The sequence below is a fragment of the Hyperoodon ampullatus genome (genome assembly GCF_949752795.1).
Source record: "Hyperoodon ampullatus genome assembly, chromosome: 11".
Classification (NCBI taxonomy): domain Eukaryota; kingdom Metazoa; phylum Chordata; class Mammalia; order Artiodactyla; family Ziphiidae; genus Hyperoodon; species Hyperoodon ampullatus.
In genome coordinates, this window is record NC_136924.1 from 19950484 (window position 1) to 19969186 (window position 18703).

Consider the following 18703-nt stretch of genomic DNA (forward strand, 5'->3'; position numbering starts at 1 on the left):
TCCACACTGAAACTTTTCTTCTGACATAGTGGCTAAACAAGATCTATACATGCATAAGGTGGGAGGAGAATCTTCATAAATTAATATACAGCTTTAGGAATATTTTACCTTTATTTTCTTTTTAGGACCATATTAGTCCTCGTCTTTCATTTTTCTCCTGACATTGGAAAGATCTAATTAAAACATATTAGTAGGAACATTGTACCAACTTAAAACCTTGATTTACTAAAATCTCAACCTTTAGATCCTTTGTCCAGTGGTAGTTATTTATTGAGAAATGTATTCAGCTTAGTAAGTGAAAAGGGTGCTTAAAACCACACAAATAAAGGAAACCAGGAGTACTTCCCATGTTTGGATCTTGTTCTAGTTAATTTTTAGGCTTTTTCATTAGTCAGCCAAATTCTCTGCCCCCTGTACTGGCTTGAATTCATAACATCATGGGCGGTATTTCAGGAAGTGAGGTTACAGTGATGCTCATAGCAGCTAAGTGCAGAAGTTAAATGTAAGATGCCTAATACTCGTTTGAACTGAGCCCCACAGTTCTTGAGCAGATTGCTTGAATTCCGTGTAAATGATTCATTGGGAATGTTCCCACGTAATTTCAAAATTGTTATGTACCAGGGTAAAGCCTTAAATTGTATATGCTTTAGCACAATAAGATTGCCTCTGGGATGCTGTTTAGTTTGTATTTTGTTTAACATTTTTCTCCTAAGAAACCTGACTTCTGTACTAAATCATTTATTATACATTAAAAAGTTGCTCTTTCAGATTAGAGCTATAAATGTTATCTTGTGGGATAAACAGTATAGTTTTTAGCTATATGAGCCATGTTTATTATGGTGCTAATGTTCAATAGCTACCTTTGAATAATCTCACCATTTCCTCTGATGATGTGCAAGTGGCAGAGCTCACCAGTTCACGCCTGGACATGTTACAGGGCTTGGGCCCTCCAGCTAGCTCTTTTGGGGTTTTGAGTCCATACCTTTTTGATGTGCTTTGGTGGGAGGTATAAAGTATCTTGATTTCTAAACCCAAGAACTTTTGAATTGAGTCAAGAATTTGTAGCTTTGTAAAACCTCTTTAGCAGTAGTGATCTCAAACCGATTATAAGCTTGAAGCTCCCTTCCCAAGTTGGGAGCAGTGGCATCACTGCATATGCCCCAGAATGGCAAGGGATATGATCTTGTAAATAGGAAAGCTGTTACTTAAAAATTGTATTGTTCACCTACTAGCCATGTATCTCTTGAAATCATTTTGTCATGTTTACAATGATGTACCTTATTGGTAACAAATTATTAGCTTGATGTTTAACAATAGTGCCTTTAGTAAATTATTTTATAACCAAAACACGTTGTTTTTTGTTAGATCAACTTAGCAGAATGTGTAAGTCCACAATGAGATGTACTGTAAGAAATCTAAGTTTCTGTTCATTGACTAGGTTTTAGTTTTGTTATTTTAATAGCCGTCATTTTTTTAGATGAGTTTTAGGTTCGTAGCAAAACTGAGCATAAAGTACAGAGTTCCCATGTACCCCCCTTCCTTGACTTCAGACACACAGAGCCTCCCCCGTAGATTTTAGTTTAAAGGATTTAAAAAGTAAAGGGCTAAGTCACTTACTACTTTCTCATATATTTACATTGAAGTAAGTACTGAAACAAGCAACTATACCATTGTAAACAACATAGCTTCCAGAGTTGTTTTTAACTGTTCCACTAAAATTAGGTACTAAAAGGTGTAGCAGTTTAAGTATAAAGCAATCCTTGACATTAAGAAACGCTAGACTCAGGTATCTTGACCACAGTAAATCTTTAATGAGGTATAATAATGTTAACAGTTGAGGTAACAACTTGCATAGCTATTCAATAGATGAATGATTTTAAACCATAGCCATTTAATACTCAAGCTGTAGTTTTGGCATGAATGATCTGTCTGTTCAGTGATAAATTCTCATTGCACTTCATGATCAGCTGCCTCAAATGATTTCAACCTGCAGGCACAACCCACTTGAGAAAAAAGATAAATGATGTTCCAGTGGTTAACACTTAGCTAAGATCTTACATAGCTCTGCTATAGAGGTTAGTGGAGTCTCATCTTTCTGAATAAAATTAAATTAGCAGCTGTAGGACTTTAAAGAGATCTAATAAGGTTGTTAGGGAAGAGCAAAGAGTATCACATACTATATTTTTAATAAAATGCAAGTATGATTTTTAATTTTAAGAAAGTCAGGGCCCAGTGTTTGAATATCTAAGAGGCTCTTAGTAGTCACATAATCCTAGCAAGAGTAACTTAATCTAGGCTTGAGTTATTTAGAAAAATGAGATACTGAATATTTTGCCCAGATGCCAATATCTCAGTCCTATGCAATTTTTTCTCCTCAAGACTTATTTTTATCCCTTTAAACTAAAAATTTCAAGATACAATATAGTACAAAGCTTTAAGAGATCTAATGTTAAATATATAAAATGAACTCATATCCAAGTTGAACTGTACTTGTATTATATCATAATATACTGTTTGCTACATTCAGTTTTTTTATGACTGCTTTATTAGAATCTGGACAAACCTATTTGCTGCCAGACAGTCATAAGTCTCGGCCATCATTGTTTTCATGTCCATAGTACTGAAGTCATTTAAACATGCTATTTATAAAGCTGTCATCTTCATTTGTATACAGTTTGACTATGCCAAATAAAGAACAGTTATTAAAACTTAATAAATATTTGAAAAAAGGAAGTTCCAATAACCAAAATAATGTCTGTTCTGAGCCCTGTAACACACAAAGCCTCAGGAATATTAATGAGTGTGATCAATGAGTATTTAAGTGATACCTTGATATTTCACTTTGTAGTAGTTTAACTCCCTTTAGGGGGCAAAGGTGACTTCAGTATACAAATCTGAAAGAAATGCCTTTTTTTTTTGGTAAGACTATTAGTGAAAAAAGTCTAATATTCTGTCTGATAAGAATTTGTATAGAAAATAGCTATAAAAGATAAATAAGAAATGTATAAAATGATGCCACCTGAACTTCTTCAGTAGAAGATTGCACAAATGATCTGAGCCAATTAAGACATCAAAATATAAAAGAGGTAACACCAGGCTGAGGTAAACACTAAAAGTTTAAAACTCCCAAGTACTTGAGAAGTTTAGTTACTTGCTGACATTGATACACATATACTTATGCTAACTTCGTCTGTAAAAAAGAGATTTGTTGTAGTTAGATACAAAATGTGTAAACATAGTGTGCACTGATTAGTAAGTAAAAATAAAAACAATGAAGCTGAAAATTGTCAGCCCTTTTAAAAAGTATGTATACAAAAAAAAAAAAGTATATATACAAATCACAAGAAGAAAGCCCCACTGTCTTTGGATCAGCTAAGCATTTCATTAGAAGAGGCATCAGCTTCTTCATTGGGATGTTGGCTACCAGACAGGAGTTCTGGAGGCAAGAGTTTAGAATGTCCATTCTCAGTAACTCGCTGGGTATAAAATAAGATATAAGCTTGGGCCTTGCGTACTTCATCCATAGTGCACATGCTTAGCTTGGAATCATTGCAGTGTACCCAGAACCCTAGAGTGAAGCACAGAAATACATCTTAATGTTTACAAAGGAACTTTAGAAGTTTCTAGTATAAATGAAAACATGGATTTAAAGACAGTTTCAGTGAGAGTTAAGCTTTTTTCAAAGGGAAAATAATTGTCTAGCCAATTTATTTCTTTTAATTAGAAATACAGCTTGGGCAGTATGTTACTCTGGAATTATCTACCTTTATCCTAGAAGTAATTTGAAGTTACAGAATCTGACCGATTAGTTCACTTGACACTAGCTTTAATTCCTGGTATAATCTTACCAGTTCATGCTTTGCTGGTAATTATACTGTAAAGCAAATAGTGTACAACTCATGGTAGTGTTAAATTAATTGCCTTCATGGGTTATTTGGGCCTTTTGTCCATATCTCTTTTTTTCTAAGGTTCATGGAGGCAGTAAGTAAAAGTGAGTTTTACATGTTAGAACTTGAACTCAGTTTGTTCCAAATATCTGTGATCCCCCAGTTCATTAGATGCTTTGTTCTTTAACGAAAGTAACTGAATTAAACCAGTAAACAGAGGACCTACTCTTGGAAGTGTGCCTTTAGCACTCTCTGACTTTTAATTACTGAGACCATCCTTACTATTTTATCCCTTCAGCTCTTTTAACTCAAAACTACCACAATCCTACATAAAATATCCCATTTTCTGCACATAACCCCCTGTTTTTTATGAACAATACTGCAGAAGCATTCTTCTTGTAAGAAAACTAGAGGTCAAGTGGCTTTGCTTAAGATTACTTAGTGGTCAGTTTAGAAACCCCAAAAGCCTGAACTCTGGCTTCCAAAAGTCTAACCCAAGATAAAATACTTTTTCTCGTCTCTACCTCCTTCGGAATTATAACAGTAGGCAGTGTAGTGTCCTGAGCCAAATCCTTTCCCGTGGTGCATTACTACAGCAGATAAATCATAGATAAAACATTCTGGTCTGAGGGATTTCAGCGAGTCCCTGCAGCAATAGGGCTCCATGTTTAAGATTTCTTCAAAGCCAACATGAACACCAATCTTCTCTCGGTTATTATGTCCCGACCACCTATGAACAAATCAGGGTAAAATTATCAACAAAGTCAAGGGAAAATAACCACGTACTAGGTCCAAACTCATAATAATAGAAGGCCTCAGCATAGAGTACAATCATATATAATAAATAGTGTAAATAGAAAATCTTTTCAATGCTAAAGTTGGCTATAAATAGAGGAATGTAGGCTTATTTACCAAACAGGTACAGTCAGGTTGTAAAATAAATTATTTGGCTTCTGTAGTTAGATGACAGTATAGGAAGAAAATTAACTTTCAGAAAAATATGGCACTATGGCATTTTCCCCCTTTGAAGAGAGAAATTCAACACACCAAAGGGTTTTTAATTCATTACTGTCTTGTCCGTACTTTGAGGAGGATGTCCCAGAACCTAGAGTTTGTTCCTGGGAGACATAACCTGGACCTTTCTTGGCCAGGGGTGGAGAAAAAACAAAACAAAACAGGGCACCTCTAATTCCTCAGAACACTTCAGAGCTCTTCATACTAAAAAAATAGAAACTGTGACCCTTCCCTGTGTGTAGATCAGTATAACACCTGTTAGTGACAAAACTCAAATAATGTCCCTGTACTGTCAGTTTCTCAATCTGTTGGTCATGCTTCCCAGTATGGGGTCTATGCATGTAAAGCAATGTTTTCATCTTATGCATAGTATGAATTGGTGCTACAGGAGAAAAATAATGTATGTTAGTTCTTTCAAGAGATTATAATCCAACTTGGGGTGGTATGGTGCAGAGACAAAAGAGAGACAGATGAAAATATAGTATTAAAGTATTGGGGCTTCCCTGGTGGTGCAGGAGTTAAGAATCCGCCTGCCAATGCAGGGGACACGGGTTTGAGCCCTGGTCAGGGCAGATCCCACATGCGGAGCAACTAAGCCCGTGTGCCACAACTACGAGCCTGCGCTCTAGAGCCCGCGAACCACAACTACTGAGCCCACATGCCACAACTACTGAAGCCCACGCACCTAAGAGCCTGTGCTCCGCAACGAGAAGCCACCACAATGAGAAGCCCGCGCACCGCAATGAAGAGTAGTCCCCTCTCGCCACAACTAGAGAAAGCCTGTGTGCAGCAACAAAGACCCAATACAGCCAAAAATAAACAATTTTTTAAAAAAGTATTAAAACATGAGGTTAAGACAGTAGGAGGTAGAGAAGGGAGAGGGGCATATAGACAGGTTTTATGAAGGAGAAAAACGTGAAAATGCTTATTAGTATGATGTAAAATGTGGTATGGAACTAAAGGTGAGACTTGCAAATTATGTCATCTGCTGGACTAGAAGTCATATCCCAATCTTTCCCTATTAAATGTATTAAAAAATCCTGTATCCAGTGTACCTTTAATCTTAGTAAAGATGGAAGACCAAGCATGGAAAATAATGGGACTTGCTTAACCAAAGTTCCTGTCATTCTCACTTTATCTCTCTTTTATTTTACCATAAAATTCAAACCTTAAATTATTTAATTATGCTAAAAAGTTATCTAATTAGAAAATATTCATTTCTGCCATTTGCAGCAACATGGATGGACCTAGAGATCATCATACTAAGTGAAGTCAGAGAAAGACAAATACATGACATCACTTACATGTGGAATCTAAAATGATACAAATGAACTTATTTACAAAACAGAAACAGACTCACAGATTTTGAAAACCAATTTATTGTTACCAAAGGGGAAAGATACGGGGGAGGGAGAAATTAGGAGGTTGGGATTAACCTATACACATCACTATATATAAAATAGATAATCAACAAGGACCTACTATATAGCACAGGGAACTCTACTCAATATTCTGTAATAACCTATGTGGGAGAAGAATCTAAAAAACAATAGATACATGTATAACTGAATCACTTTGCTGTACACCTAAAACTAGCGCAACATTGTAAATCAACTATACTCCAATATAAAATAAAAATTAAAAAAAGAAAAAATACTCATTTCTATCAATATGTGGGTACCCATTTTTTTTCTGCTGATAAAAATACAGTAAAATGATAACAAGATAACACTATACCCAAAATTCATAATGGTTTACTTCTGAGAGGGAGAGGGAATAGGACTAGGAGGCACACAAATCAGAGCTTCTAAGGTATTAGAAATGTTGTTTCTTATGCTTCTTAAAAGCTCTTGGGCTCCCCTCCCCAATCCCATTCTCCCTTTTATCTTATATACCCTATGTATTGTATACACTGGCAAATACAATAGTACTTTCTGAATAGATGAAGAGAAAGGAAAGAGATAAATGTGGTGGTAAAAGCGGCATAAAAATGGTCTCTGAATCAGAAATAGGGCATGAAACATCAAAAATGTTTTGGGCAGAAGATGGAAGGGGGTCAAATAGGTTTAAATTAAGGCGAGCTTTAAATGGCAGATTAAAGAGGCAATTATGAAGAACAGGAGGTTCTTCAACAATTTATAGTAGCCAATTAAGTACCAATTTAAGTACCAGAAATTTAAGTCCTTTCAATTCTGTCTTTATGGAATCTTACATGTTCTCACCTCTCCATGCTCCCTGGCCCTGAACAATATTCACCTCCTAACAATCTTCCTGTTTTCATTCCACTTGATTTTACACACCATGGCAGGTCTCACCAGACTTTTCACTAAACTTTTGTTACATACCCTTTCCTTCCTTCATACCTTTGTTCAGGTTGCTCTCAGGCTAAAGTGCTCCTCCTGTATACACCCCATTCATTCACTTAATATTTTGGGGCATCTACTATGTACTCAGTTCTAGGCTTTGGAATATAGGAATGAAAAAGACAAGATCCCTGTCATTACTGAGTTTCTGTTCGTGGGGAGAGAAATAAGTAAGTAAACTATTGCAGATAGTGGTTTTTGCCATGAAGCAAAAATAGGGTAGGTAACGTGACACTGAAGGTTGGGTGGTGCTACTTTTAAATAGGATGGTCAGGGAAGTCCTCTCCAAAGAGATGAAATATGAACTGAGATTTAAATTATACAAAGTCCTCTATGCCATTAGAGAGGCTTTGGGAATGTTTAGATTTCGCCTAACTCTCTCCTCCAAGGCGCTGATAAATCATTTTGTATATAGTTTGTGATACTTGATATTTCTACTTCACCATTATTTCTGTGCATGCCTGATTATAATCTTGTTGAGAAAAGAATCCAACCTTATATTCCCCAAAGAATATGAAACAACATCTGGCATTAAAAAGCACTCACATGGTATCTGCTGACTGTACTTTTAACAGCTTAAATAAATAACTTTAGTCAGTTTTTTCCATTAACAGTGATTATCTCTGGGAAGTGGGACTGAGAGAAAGAGGTACTTTTAGTTTGGGCTTTTACATTGCCTTCTGTAATGTTTGAATTTTTTTTTAAACATGTATTCCTTTAATTTAAAAAAGAAAGAAACCAGCAACAACTAATATGTACAAGAAACATGATCTCAATAGTTTTCAAATCATAGCACATAAAGTAACTTCTCATTTCTTAAGAGAACAATAAACTCTCAAGTTAACATGGTTATTACAAGGTATGAAACCATACGCTTTGATTAACCAACAGATTTGCCAACTAATCTAAATATATTTCTGAAAACTGAAGTTTTTTGTTTTTGTTTTTAACTGCTTGGAACTGAACTGCTATACTATTGTTCAAATATTTTCCAAGCATGAAGCAATTGGGTCAAATACTCTCAAGTTATAGATTTAAATTTTAAAAATTTTATACCTAAAATATGGGGAATACTCTCAAATCAAATACTCTCAAGTTATAGATTTAAATTTAAAAAATTTTATACCTAAAATATGCTGAATATTAAACGCTATAAGCAGAGACTTACAAGGAGAATGATACTAGCAGACCGAAATACAAGGGGTCTGCTGATCAGCAGTACATTCTGCAAGGGAAGATAATCAAGGAGAGTTATTGAACATGGTGTCTATGATTAGGGCTAGAGACAATGACAGGATTTTTTTCCTTAAAAAAAAAAACAAACAGAAGTAGATAAGTCATCTAGCCAAGTATTAAAATTTATTCTACTACTAACCTGAATCGTTTGAGATGTAGTCTGAGTACCTGAGGTAGGTGGCAAATCATAAGCTGTTTCTGAGCTTCTGTGAGTACAACTGGTTTTGAGGAAAACCTTCTACGCTTTGCTGTGATATTAAAGACAGAATGAGATGCAAATTTAAGGATGTAAGGAAAAGCTGAGTAAACTCAAAATAATTCAGACATGTATTATCAATTAAACATCTACTGCGTTACAGGCATTTTACTGTGCTAGAGATAAAGGCATGGCCTTGCCCTCAAGATACTTAGAATCATGTAAACACACAAAACTTATGAGCTAGTCAAGGTATACAGACATGTAAACAAATAAGCATAGTTGACTCTTGAACAACAAAGTCTTGGACTACATGGGTCCACTTACATGCAGATTATTATTTTTTTCAATAAATGTACAGTCGGCCCTCTGCAGGTTTCGCATGCACAGATTCAACCATGGATCGAAATTTACATCCGCAGTTGGTTGAATCCACTGATGCGAAATCTGCAGATACAGATGACCTACTATGGAACTTGAGCATTGGTAGATTTTGGTATAAAAGTGGGCGCTCCTGGAACCAATCCCCTATATATACTGTACATGATTTAATATAATCCTGAAAATAAGGCAAAAGAATGATACTGTGCTATAATATTTTTAAATGGATTTGGCTATGCCAACTAACAGGAAAAGTTAAAACTCTCCCTAAATATACTTTAATATACTCTTACCAAAGTCTAATTAAAAAGTTTCATGGTCATTTCTTAAGGCTAATCAGGATCCCCGGGGCATGGGACCTTCCTCCCAAGAACACCCATCCCTGCTTCCTGGGGATCCACCCCAGCACTGCCCAAGAAAGCAAGCCTTTACTAGCTCAGCATCTGAGGTCTCCTTCAGTATCTTGCTATTTTAGTACCAAATCTTAAACAAGTGGAACTGAGGATTCTTTTTGTTTACCCCCCTGGTTCTCTAGAGGTCCACCTATGGACCTTGTCCTGGCTGGGCCACTGGCTACCAAAATTTGCTCTTGATGTCCAGGAGCTATTCTTCAACTTGTACAACTGCGACTCCAGCCGTAGCAGCAGCTGCTTCTCATGTAGGAAGTAGAATCAGTCCACCATGAGGCTGTCCTCTAACCCATCTTCTCTTGCTACCAGAAAGCTTTCCTCCAGGTCTATGCCCCTGAGATCCAGGTATTGGGCTGCTGCTGAATGTCAAAGACCTACCTTTGGATTGTCATCCAGAAATATATGGTCCAAGTGTAGCTAGACAAACGATGTTAACTCCTTGAATTATAATTTTAAACATTTGCCATTATGTATTAAATTAAAGCAGCTCTTTTAGGCCCTTATTTGGTGGACCCAGGAGACACACACAAACATGTTATAAAGCCATATTCTGCACTTATTCATATCTTTCTACTCCCAGATTTGGTGATGAAAGCATCTAGGACCATTCACATTTATGTCCAAGAAAAAAATACTTCACTATACAAATTTGATAAAGGTTTATTTTCTTTTAACCTTATAAATCTTAGGCTCCTATAAATTAACAGGTTTTATATTAGGCAGCACACAGAAAACAATGTTAGTATGTGTTCTAGAATACTATCAACTCATGTGCCATTTTTTCAATGCTGGAACAGCCCATGTTGCTTTTATATTACCTTAGAAGTTTAGTATCTAAAGCCCTAGAATCATTTTTTCAGACATGGAGCTTAAGGAGAATATCTGCAAATATGAACACTAAAATGCCATGTACACATTGACAGAGATAAAGAAACTGGATAAAGACACAGAAGATCCGATGTGGTTTTATATACCATTTGCCTGGAGGATGATGCTTCTTTAATTGAAATGGCTATTTCATCCCCCAGTGCTGGGTTCCTATGCTCGCCTCTATCAGAGAGCTTATCATAGTAGATCTTAATTGTCTGTTTCCTCCATTAGGTATGTGAGCATCTTGAAAGTGTCTTACCTCTATCCACAGCAACTAGAACAATTACTAATATAGAAGAGACAGTCAGTAGATGGTTTTTGAATAAATTTTTGTTTTTATGAAGCCAAAGTCCATAGCAGCAGTCCAGCTATATGTCTTATTTCCTATTATATAAGTATGTAGACACACACACACACACACACACACACATATATATTATCTATATATCAATGTTTTGATATGTAGCAAAAAGACTCATAAAGCAAACATTTCATTCAGTACTAAATAACATGGTTATCTTTTACTATTCCCATTTGCTACTTTATTCTGCCCTCACACATTAAATTTAAATTTTATTTTATGAATCCTTTCTATACTTTACTATAGGATCAAAAAAGTTTTAATGTCATCAATAAGGCAAAACAAACATATAGTTCACAAATGCCAATTAAAAAGTAGAACTATCCAGCCAAGTTTCTTTTGATAAACTAACAGTTTATTTCTATACCTGCTACTAAAGGAATTTGTTCCAGCTTCCTTCATTTGTGTTTCTCTTTGCTAACCTTAGAAAAGCAAAGAGAATATACAGCTTCTACTTACAATTACACTGGTCACATACGTAGATTTTTCCTTCTAAAGCTTCAGTTTCTGTGAATTTGGCCAACATTTCAGTAACCAGACATGGCTGGGAAGCAATATCTTTTCCACTGCATTGGTATCTTTCTGGAAATTCCAGTGACAAGTCCCAGAAAGGTTCTATGGTGTTTGATTTGTTGTCACATGCAAGACATGTAACCTGCAAATAAAAATATTAGTTTCTCAGATTACAATCCTTCTGTCAAAATATTTATTCCTTTCACTAGAAGTCACTGCCAGTAAACTAGCTCTTCTTCTGAAAATGCACTATCAGAATTCTGAATAATCTGTTTTATATTATTTTCAGGGAATAATTTTTTTCTTCCGTAAACCCATTATGCATTGATGGGCTTTAGCTACTAGGCATTCGAAAAGCTCCAAGGGCATTAGTCAAGTCTGAATTTAGTAGAAAACCAAACCATGGACTCAGTTATATACCCATTGTGTGTATATATATGTGTGTGTGTATGTGTGTCTATACATATATAATATATATGATATATATTTATATGCATTTAATTTAATGTGTTTAGATTATTAGACTTGAGGTTCTTTGCCGTTTTTCCTTCCTCATCTTTCACTGATTAATTTTCTCTCCCCAAATCCCTATAACCTCTTAACCATGATACAAGTAAAATACTATTAGTATATTTTTATATACAGATTTTAAAATATAGTATATTTTTATATATGGTATATTTAGTATATATTTTGAAGCCCTTCCAACTGATAATTTCAAAAGATAGTACATATAACATAAATATATATATATAATATAAATACTCCCACTTAAAGCAAACATTACTACATTAAAATCCTCATCAAAATATAGGAGCCACACAGAATATGAGGCCTTTCTAACAACTTATGTAGGAAACACAGTAACTGGAAAAGGAAAGAATAATAATTTCAGTAAAGCATTCAGCAGGATTTAATGTCAACAAACACTGCCCATAACTGAAGACAGACTCTGTAGATCTAAAAATCCACACATGATATGAAATATCACTAAACTCTTTCATAAAAGCTATATTCCTGGAACAAACAAAAAAATAAAGAGGCCAATTTTAATGTAGATTTTAGATTTAACACATTGACACAAAGAAAATAATACTCCTGGTGTTTAGTTTGGGGACTCACTAGGACCGTGGTCTGACCTTTTGAGAACAGTTTCTTGAATTTGGTGTGGGGGTGGGGTGGGGCGGGGCATTCCAACCTCTGAATCTCCTGAGATGACCAGTTTCCTAAGTGTTTATTACACATTGAAAGGAAGAAAGCAAAATGCTAGCATAACAATTTTTATTAATTTCAAAATTCATCCATAAAGGAAAAAACAAGCACATAACCATTCTCGCACTATTCAAAATACAAAATGGTAACTTTCTGGAAAGAAATTTGAAGCCAAGTATCAAAAGTCCTAATCTCTGACAAAGTAATTCTACTTCTAGGATTCTGTCCTAAGGAAATCATTAGAAAAACCGTATTAATTGATCGTGACATTATAATGATGTCTGGAAACAGTTTACAAGTCAACAATATGGAAATGGTTAAATAAATTATGGTATATACATATGATGGACACTGAAATGTTGTGAAAAGAATGATCAAATATTTTGATGACTATGAAAAATCCTTACATTATTAAATGAAAAAGTGAAAAAAGCAGGTAAATTCAACATGACCATACAATTAGGGGGAAAAATATGTATAAATATTCAGAAGAAAAAAAAAACCTAGATGGAAATATACCAAAATATTAATAGCTTTATGTGTGGGTTATGTGGAGTTATGGTACTAAGGGATGATTTTTCTTCTGCATAGATTTACTGTACCATATAGATTTTCTATATGGTATATATTATTTTCTTTATAATTGTGTATTTTAACTTCTGCATAAAAAGTTTAAAATGACAGAGAAAGATGGTGGAAAAATAAAATTGCATGCAACACAAGAAGCACAACTCTTATGTGCTAATTGACACAATGTAGAATCTATACATTTCTGAAATATGAAGGGAAATAAACTTCATAGATACTCCCTAAGAAGAAATACATTTGAAATATTTAAACTACATTCCAGAAAAGTATGCTATAAAAACAAGAGGTGGTACCATTACCATGAAAGCTGAACTGAGGAACAGAGGCATGTGTATAGGGGCCTAATTGCCTCAGTTAAAAAACAAACTTTTTTTTTTTAACATCTTTATTGGAGTATAATTGCTTTACAATGGTGTGTTAGTTTCTGCTTTATAACAAAGTGAATCAGCTATACATATATCCCCATATCTCATCCCTCTTGCAAATAAACTTTTTAATAGATCTTTATTGGAGTATAATTACTTCACAATACTGTGTTAGTTTCTGTTGCACAACAAAGCGAATCAGCCATATGCATACTGACTTACTTCACTCTGTATGACAGACTCTAGGTCCATCCACTTCACTACAAATAACTCAATTTTGAATAAAGTTTTTTTAAAGCTCTATGCTCTGGAAAAGTAGAGAGCCGATGTTTAGTAATAGTCTACCAACAAGTCCACTCATTCTAGAGAATCATTAATTAGATGGAAGATTCTGATTTTGTGACTTTCACAAGGGAAATTTTTGCAGGTATAATTAAAATAAAGGAAAACCATTTAGGATCTTTCTAGATGAAATCACATTTATTTACCTTAAAATTTTGCTACCTACTTGTTAAAGTTTTCAAACCTTGCCCCCTTCGGTTCTATAGGAAATCCTCCAGGGCTACTCCTTTGTCCCTGAAATTTCTCAAGTGTACACCAAATCCATTCCCAGTACAAAAGTATCTTCAAATCTGTTCCTTGTGGGATTAAACTCTTCTCAATCCCTCAGAGAACGAATGCAATATTATTAACCTATGAAGTTCTGTTTCCTGATTCCCTCTCCCCATCAAAAAGCTTTAATACCATGGATGTAAAACTACTTCCAATGATTCATGAAGGAAACAACTATAAGAGCGAGCTGACTTCTTCATACATTGTAAAAGTGACCAATTTTGACCTGAGAACAGTACTAGTGCTAACATACTAGATATACAGAGAATATGCATTTTTTAGGCTTCACTTTATGAATTCCCCAAGATGAAAATAAGATTTTAAAAAAATCCATACCTGACTAAGAAGTTGTCCATGAAAGATGTTATTTACAACATTCAGAACCTGCTTGATAAGTTTTCTTTGAGAAGTGGGGATAAGAGCTGGTAACCTGGTACCAGTTGTCTCTAGTTCATGTTGTATTTTATCCAAAAGCTCACAAAGAAATTCCTGAGCATCTTGTTGGGCATAACCACGAAAAGCAGGAATTAGTCTCCATACTGAGTGTAGCATAGCAAATGGTGAGACCAAGGCCCACTTTCCAGACCACATGACTTGGAACAAAGTATGCAATTCATGACAGAGAGAAATGTATTGTGAACTTGGCTCCCTTGGCTGAATAAGTTCCATCTTTCTACTCTTTGGTGCTCCACCGCTTAGTCCTGATGATAAACTTGAATGTCTGGAGCGAACAGAGCATGTTTCTTTTTCTTGGCATTCATTCATTTGATATACTGTATCTGTGATTGGAGGATGCTTATAAGATGATCTTGTTTTATCACTAGCTGTCACAGCTAGCCATTGGTTCAGATCAAGTTTTAAAAAACACTGTCGAAAAATAAGTAAATGACTTAACACTTGAAGAACAGAATTCATATAGCAAGTATTTCCCAAATTTCTCAATCCTGTTACACCAGGAGTTACTATTGGTCTTTGTTTAACAGAGGAGTCACTGGTTTCTTTTAGTCTTATATCTTCTGAGGTAGATACTACTTCATCTTTTGCTGGTGATGCTGAGGCTTGCAGTGGTACTTGAACAGGAACTATCTCTACTGTGGTGGACTCAGAGAGACCTTGCAAACGTAAACTCTTTCTTGGAGGCACGCTTTCCAATTCTGCTTTAACTTGATACTCTAATTCTTGCCGTCTTTTCTTCGCTTCTCTTTTTGCTATTTTTTCCTGAAATTGTTCTTGCCTTTTTCTTCCAGTGGGTGACTGTTCAAACCAAGTTCGAAAGATTTTACCCATTAGTATCCTTCTCCTGTGCCAAAGAGCAGTATACGTTTGATCTTCATTTTGAAGCAGAGATTGGGTGTCATCATGTAAGAAATAAGAATCATCACTTGTACCCACAGACCGTAAAACCCTTCCACTACGAGTGGTGCAGTGATAATTTTGACTTTTGATTGCACTTAACGTACTTCGTAGTAACTTCAGGTCTCCAATTGCATTATCATTAAGAACATAATCATCACAAAGGTAACAAAAAACATACATCTTGTTCACCTCCAATGCAACAGGATGACTGCTTTCTTGAAAGTGCTTGAGTGCATGTTCTTCAATATATCTTCCACAGGCCACATGGGAACAGCTAAGGCAAGCCCAAATAGACTCAGTTGTATTGCAGTCCACACAATGCCATTTCTGAGGGTTGAGGATGGAATGGTCTTGAGCAAGCTGCAACTGCCCAATGTGTTTGCACTTATCCATTGTTAGCATTTATTTAGTCTAGCTGAGAAACACATAATCCAAACAAGTCTCTGTTCATAACATTTGAAGCATCTGAAAACTAAGCAGAAAAATGTCAATTTTTAATAAAAGAAAAACAAAAAGCCAATATTTTTCTTTTTCACAAGGTATTTTTCCAGGAATTATTTTATTTTTCCAGGAATAATTTTATAAAATTGTTCTCTCTGCTCCCAGTACTTGGGCTGCCCGTCATAATACCACAGGCAGTTCTCACTTTTCATTTACTCTAGACATCACTAATCTTTCATCCACCTTGCTCTGAAAGCACGCACACATCACTTTACTTTCTCTGATGGTTCCTTTTAAAAACTTTGTTTTTAATTTTATGCCACCATCTACTGGTAAAGAATGGGTAGCAGTCCCTTTTCATATCCCCTTTTATCCAATAGTCTGAAGGCAGTTTACAAAAATATTCATTTTCTTAAAAATTGGGACTGGCAAGACCCAAATACATCTCATTAGTGTCTATATTCTGAGAGCCCTAAGTGGAGCTACTAAAATATAATCACAGTTAAAAGCATGGGTTTTGAAGTAGAAAGACTTAGGTTTGAATGCTACCTCTGCCACATACTGTTTATATGTCTGATTTGAGCAAATATTCTAACTTCTCTAAACTTCATCTGTAAAACAGGGAAAATCAAACCACCTTCACAGAATTGTTAAAGGACTGAGATAACAAAATATCTGGCACATAGTAAATGCTCAGTAAACAATAAATATTTATCTGACACATAGCTATAGTGAACAAATCAATATTACATTCTATTTATTTAAATAATACTAAATAAAAATACTAAATATTCTAATTAACTACCATTTAAAATTTGGCTTTCCAGTAGTAAATCAATAATGACCTTTAATTCAGGGCTCTGTAATGATAGACTCTGATTTGATAGACTTGACAGTTTGCCTTAAGGAAAGAGAATAGTATTCTCCCATTCTGTCTTTGTATTTGAATAGACTCTCAGGAATGTGCAAGGATGTATAAGCAAATTAAGAAAAAAGAGGAAAAATATGAAGTGAGTGGCAATATAATGAACTTCTACATTCTGGCAGGCTAAGCATTACCTGAGATTAGAAGCTTATTTCAAAAAACAAACCCACAGGGTTTCCCTGGTGGCGCAGTGGTTGAGAGTCCGCCTGCTGATGCAGGGGACACGGGTTCGTGCCCCAGTCTGGGAGGATCCCACATGCCGCGGAGCGGCTGGGCCCGTGAGCCATGGCCGCTGGGCCTGCGCGTCCGGAGCCTGTGCTCCGCAATGGGAGAGGCCACAACAGTGAGAGGCCCACGTACCGCAAAAAAAAAAAAAAAAAAATCTATTTAGATGATGGCAAGGCCCCTGACTTTCAACAGGAAGTGGCCTATAATCAAATAGCATAATTCCATTTGATGCGAAATTGTAAAAAGGGTGAAATGTTGATCAGATGCCATCTCTCTGAGAGGCAATATAGCAGGCAAGAGGTCTCACAGCAAAACAGCCCTAAGGAATCCAAATGCCTGAGTCTAACCCTCGGCTGCATTTATTACGTGACATAGACAATTATTTATGTTCCACATACCTCAGTTTTCTTATCTGTAAAATAACAGTAGTAATAACATCAATAGGGTTGATGAGGGAATTAGGGAGATTTATATTTGTAAAGCACTTACAACAATTCCTGGCACTTAATAATATGGCCCTTAGTACATCTTACCTGCCAATAATAATAATAATATTACTACTACTATTATTAATATTAATATTATAAATGCTAGCTTCCCTCTAGTTTTATCACTTTTAGCCAGGGGTTCTTCTCAGGCAAATGTGTACTAAGGCAAACTTAGGTACTAACTGATAATTAAGATGTTAGCTGAGGACTAAGGTCAGACCTCTCCCAGGGGTATTTGCATTTTAAAAGGGGATCTTTCAGATTAAATCTTTTAAAAAATCCAAAGAAGTGAAACCAGAATGGTGGAATGACAGATCATGAGATTAATATTTTAGAGTAGGGGGCCCACTTGCTCAGTCTATTTATGAAAGAAACCAGTAGGGGGTGGACGACCAAGAGAAGGGCAGGGAAGAATGAAGGAGCTAGAGAGCCAGGCTGCTGCCACCAGACATCTCCAGTTTGCTCTGCTGCCTGGAGCCACTGCTCAGAGACAGTTACTAGAGTACCCCAAAGGGGCCTGGTCACACAAAGATCTAAAAGCCTGGCCACAGCTCGGAGACAGTTACTAGCATAACCCAAAGGGGCCTCATCACACAAAGATCTAAAAGCCTGGACACAACTCGGAGACAGTTACTAGAGTACCCCAAAGGGGCCTCGTCACACAAAGATCTACAAGCTTGGAAGAGAAGAAAGGGGGATGGGAGTATTTCTTGACACTTCCTATTTTTCTCTACTGGGTTCAGAGCACTTCTTTTCATTTGCTAATCCACTGCTGAGAAGCTATGTATTAGCTCTGTTTGGCACCAGCAGATAGGAGAAGTGATTTGGGGCAGTATATTCATTTTATAGAGAGTTAACAAAATATTTTTGTACCCCCCATGTAGATTCTGGTAAAACATTACCTGTATCTATATGTAATAGCAATATACAAATAGTCAAGATGTTTTGAATGAAATCTATATATAAAGATTAAAATTACCTATATCATTTTCTCATATTTTTAAAAGTTTCACACTTTAAATTCCAATTAACAGCTATGAAATAGCTATTTTTAAACCAGATATGCTATCTTTATTTTAAAGACAGATGGATTTATAAATATTCTGAAAGCTTTGCTTTGTCATTCTTCACTGCTTAAAGACAATAAAAATTTTAATTTGTTCAAAGAAAACCATTCAAGCTATTCAAACTTTTCATGCCATATAAATGAGCAAGCATCTTTATTTTTACAATTCCCTTCAGCAAATCTCTAAAGTT

The 18703-nt window shown here is 35.6% G+C and overlaps 1 protein-coding gene across 1 annotated transcript; it reads right to left on the minus strand.

Annotated features, from left to right (window-relative positions):
* Window positions 1–3368: 3368 nt before the first annotated feature.
* USP44 (ubiquitin specific peptidase 44) lies at window positions 3369–15766 on the minus strand (the record flags this gene model as incomplete). Its single annotated transcript, XM_079715968.1, has 5 exons — window positions 3369–3568; window positions 4412–4617; window positions 8640–8748; window positions 11178–11373; window positions 14345–15766. The coding sequence occupies 5 exons, from the start codon at window positions 15764–15766 to the stop codon at window positions 3369–3371; spliced, it is 2133 nt and encodes a 710-aa protein (XP_079572094.1).
* Between the last annotated feature and the right edge of the window lie 2937 nt (window positions 15767–18703).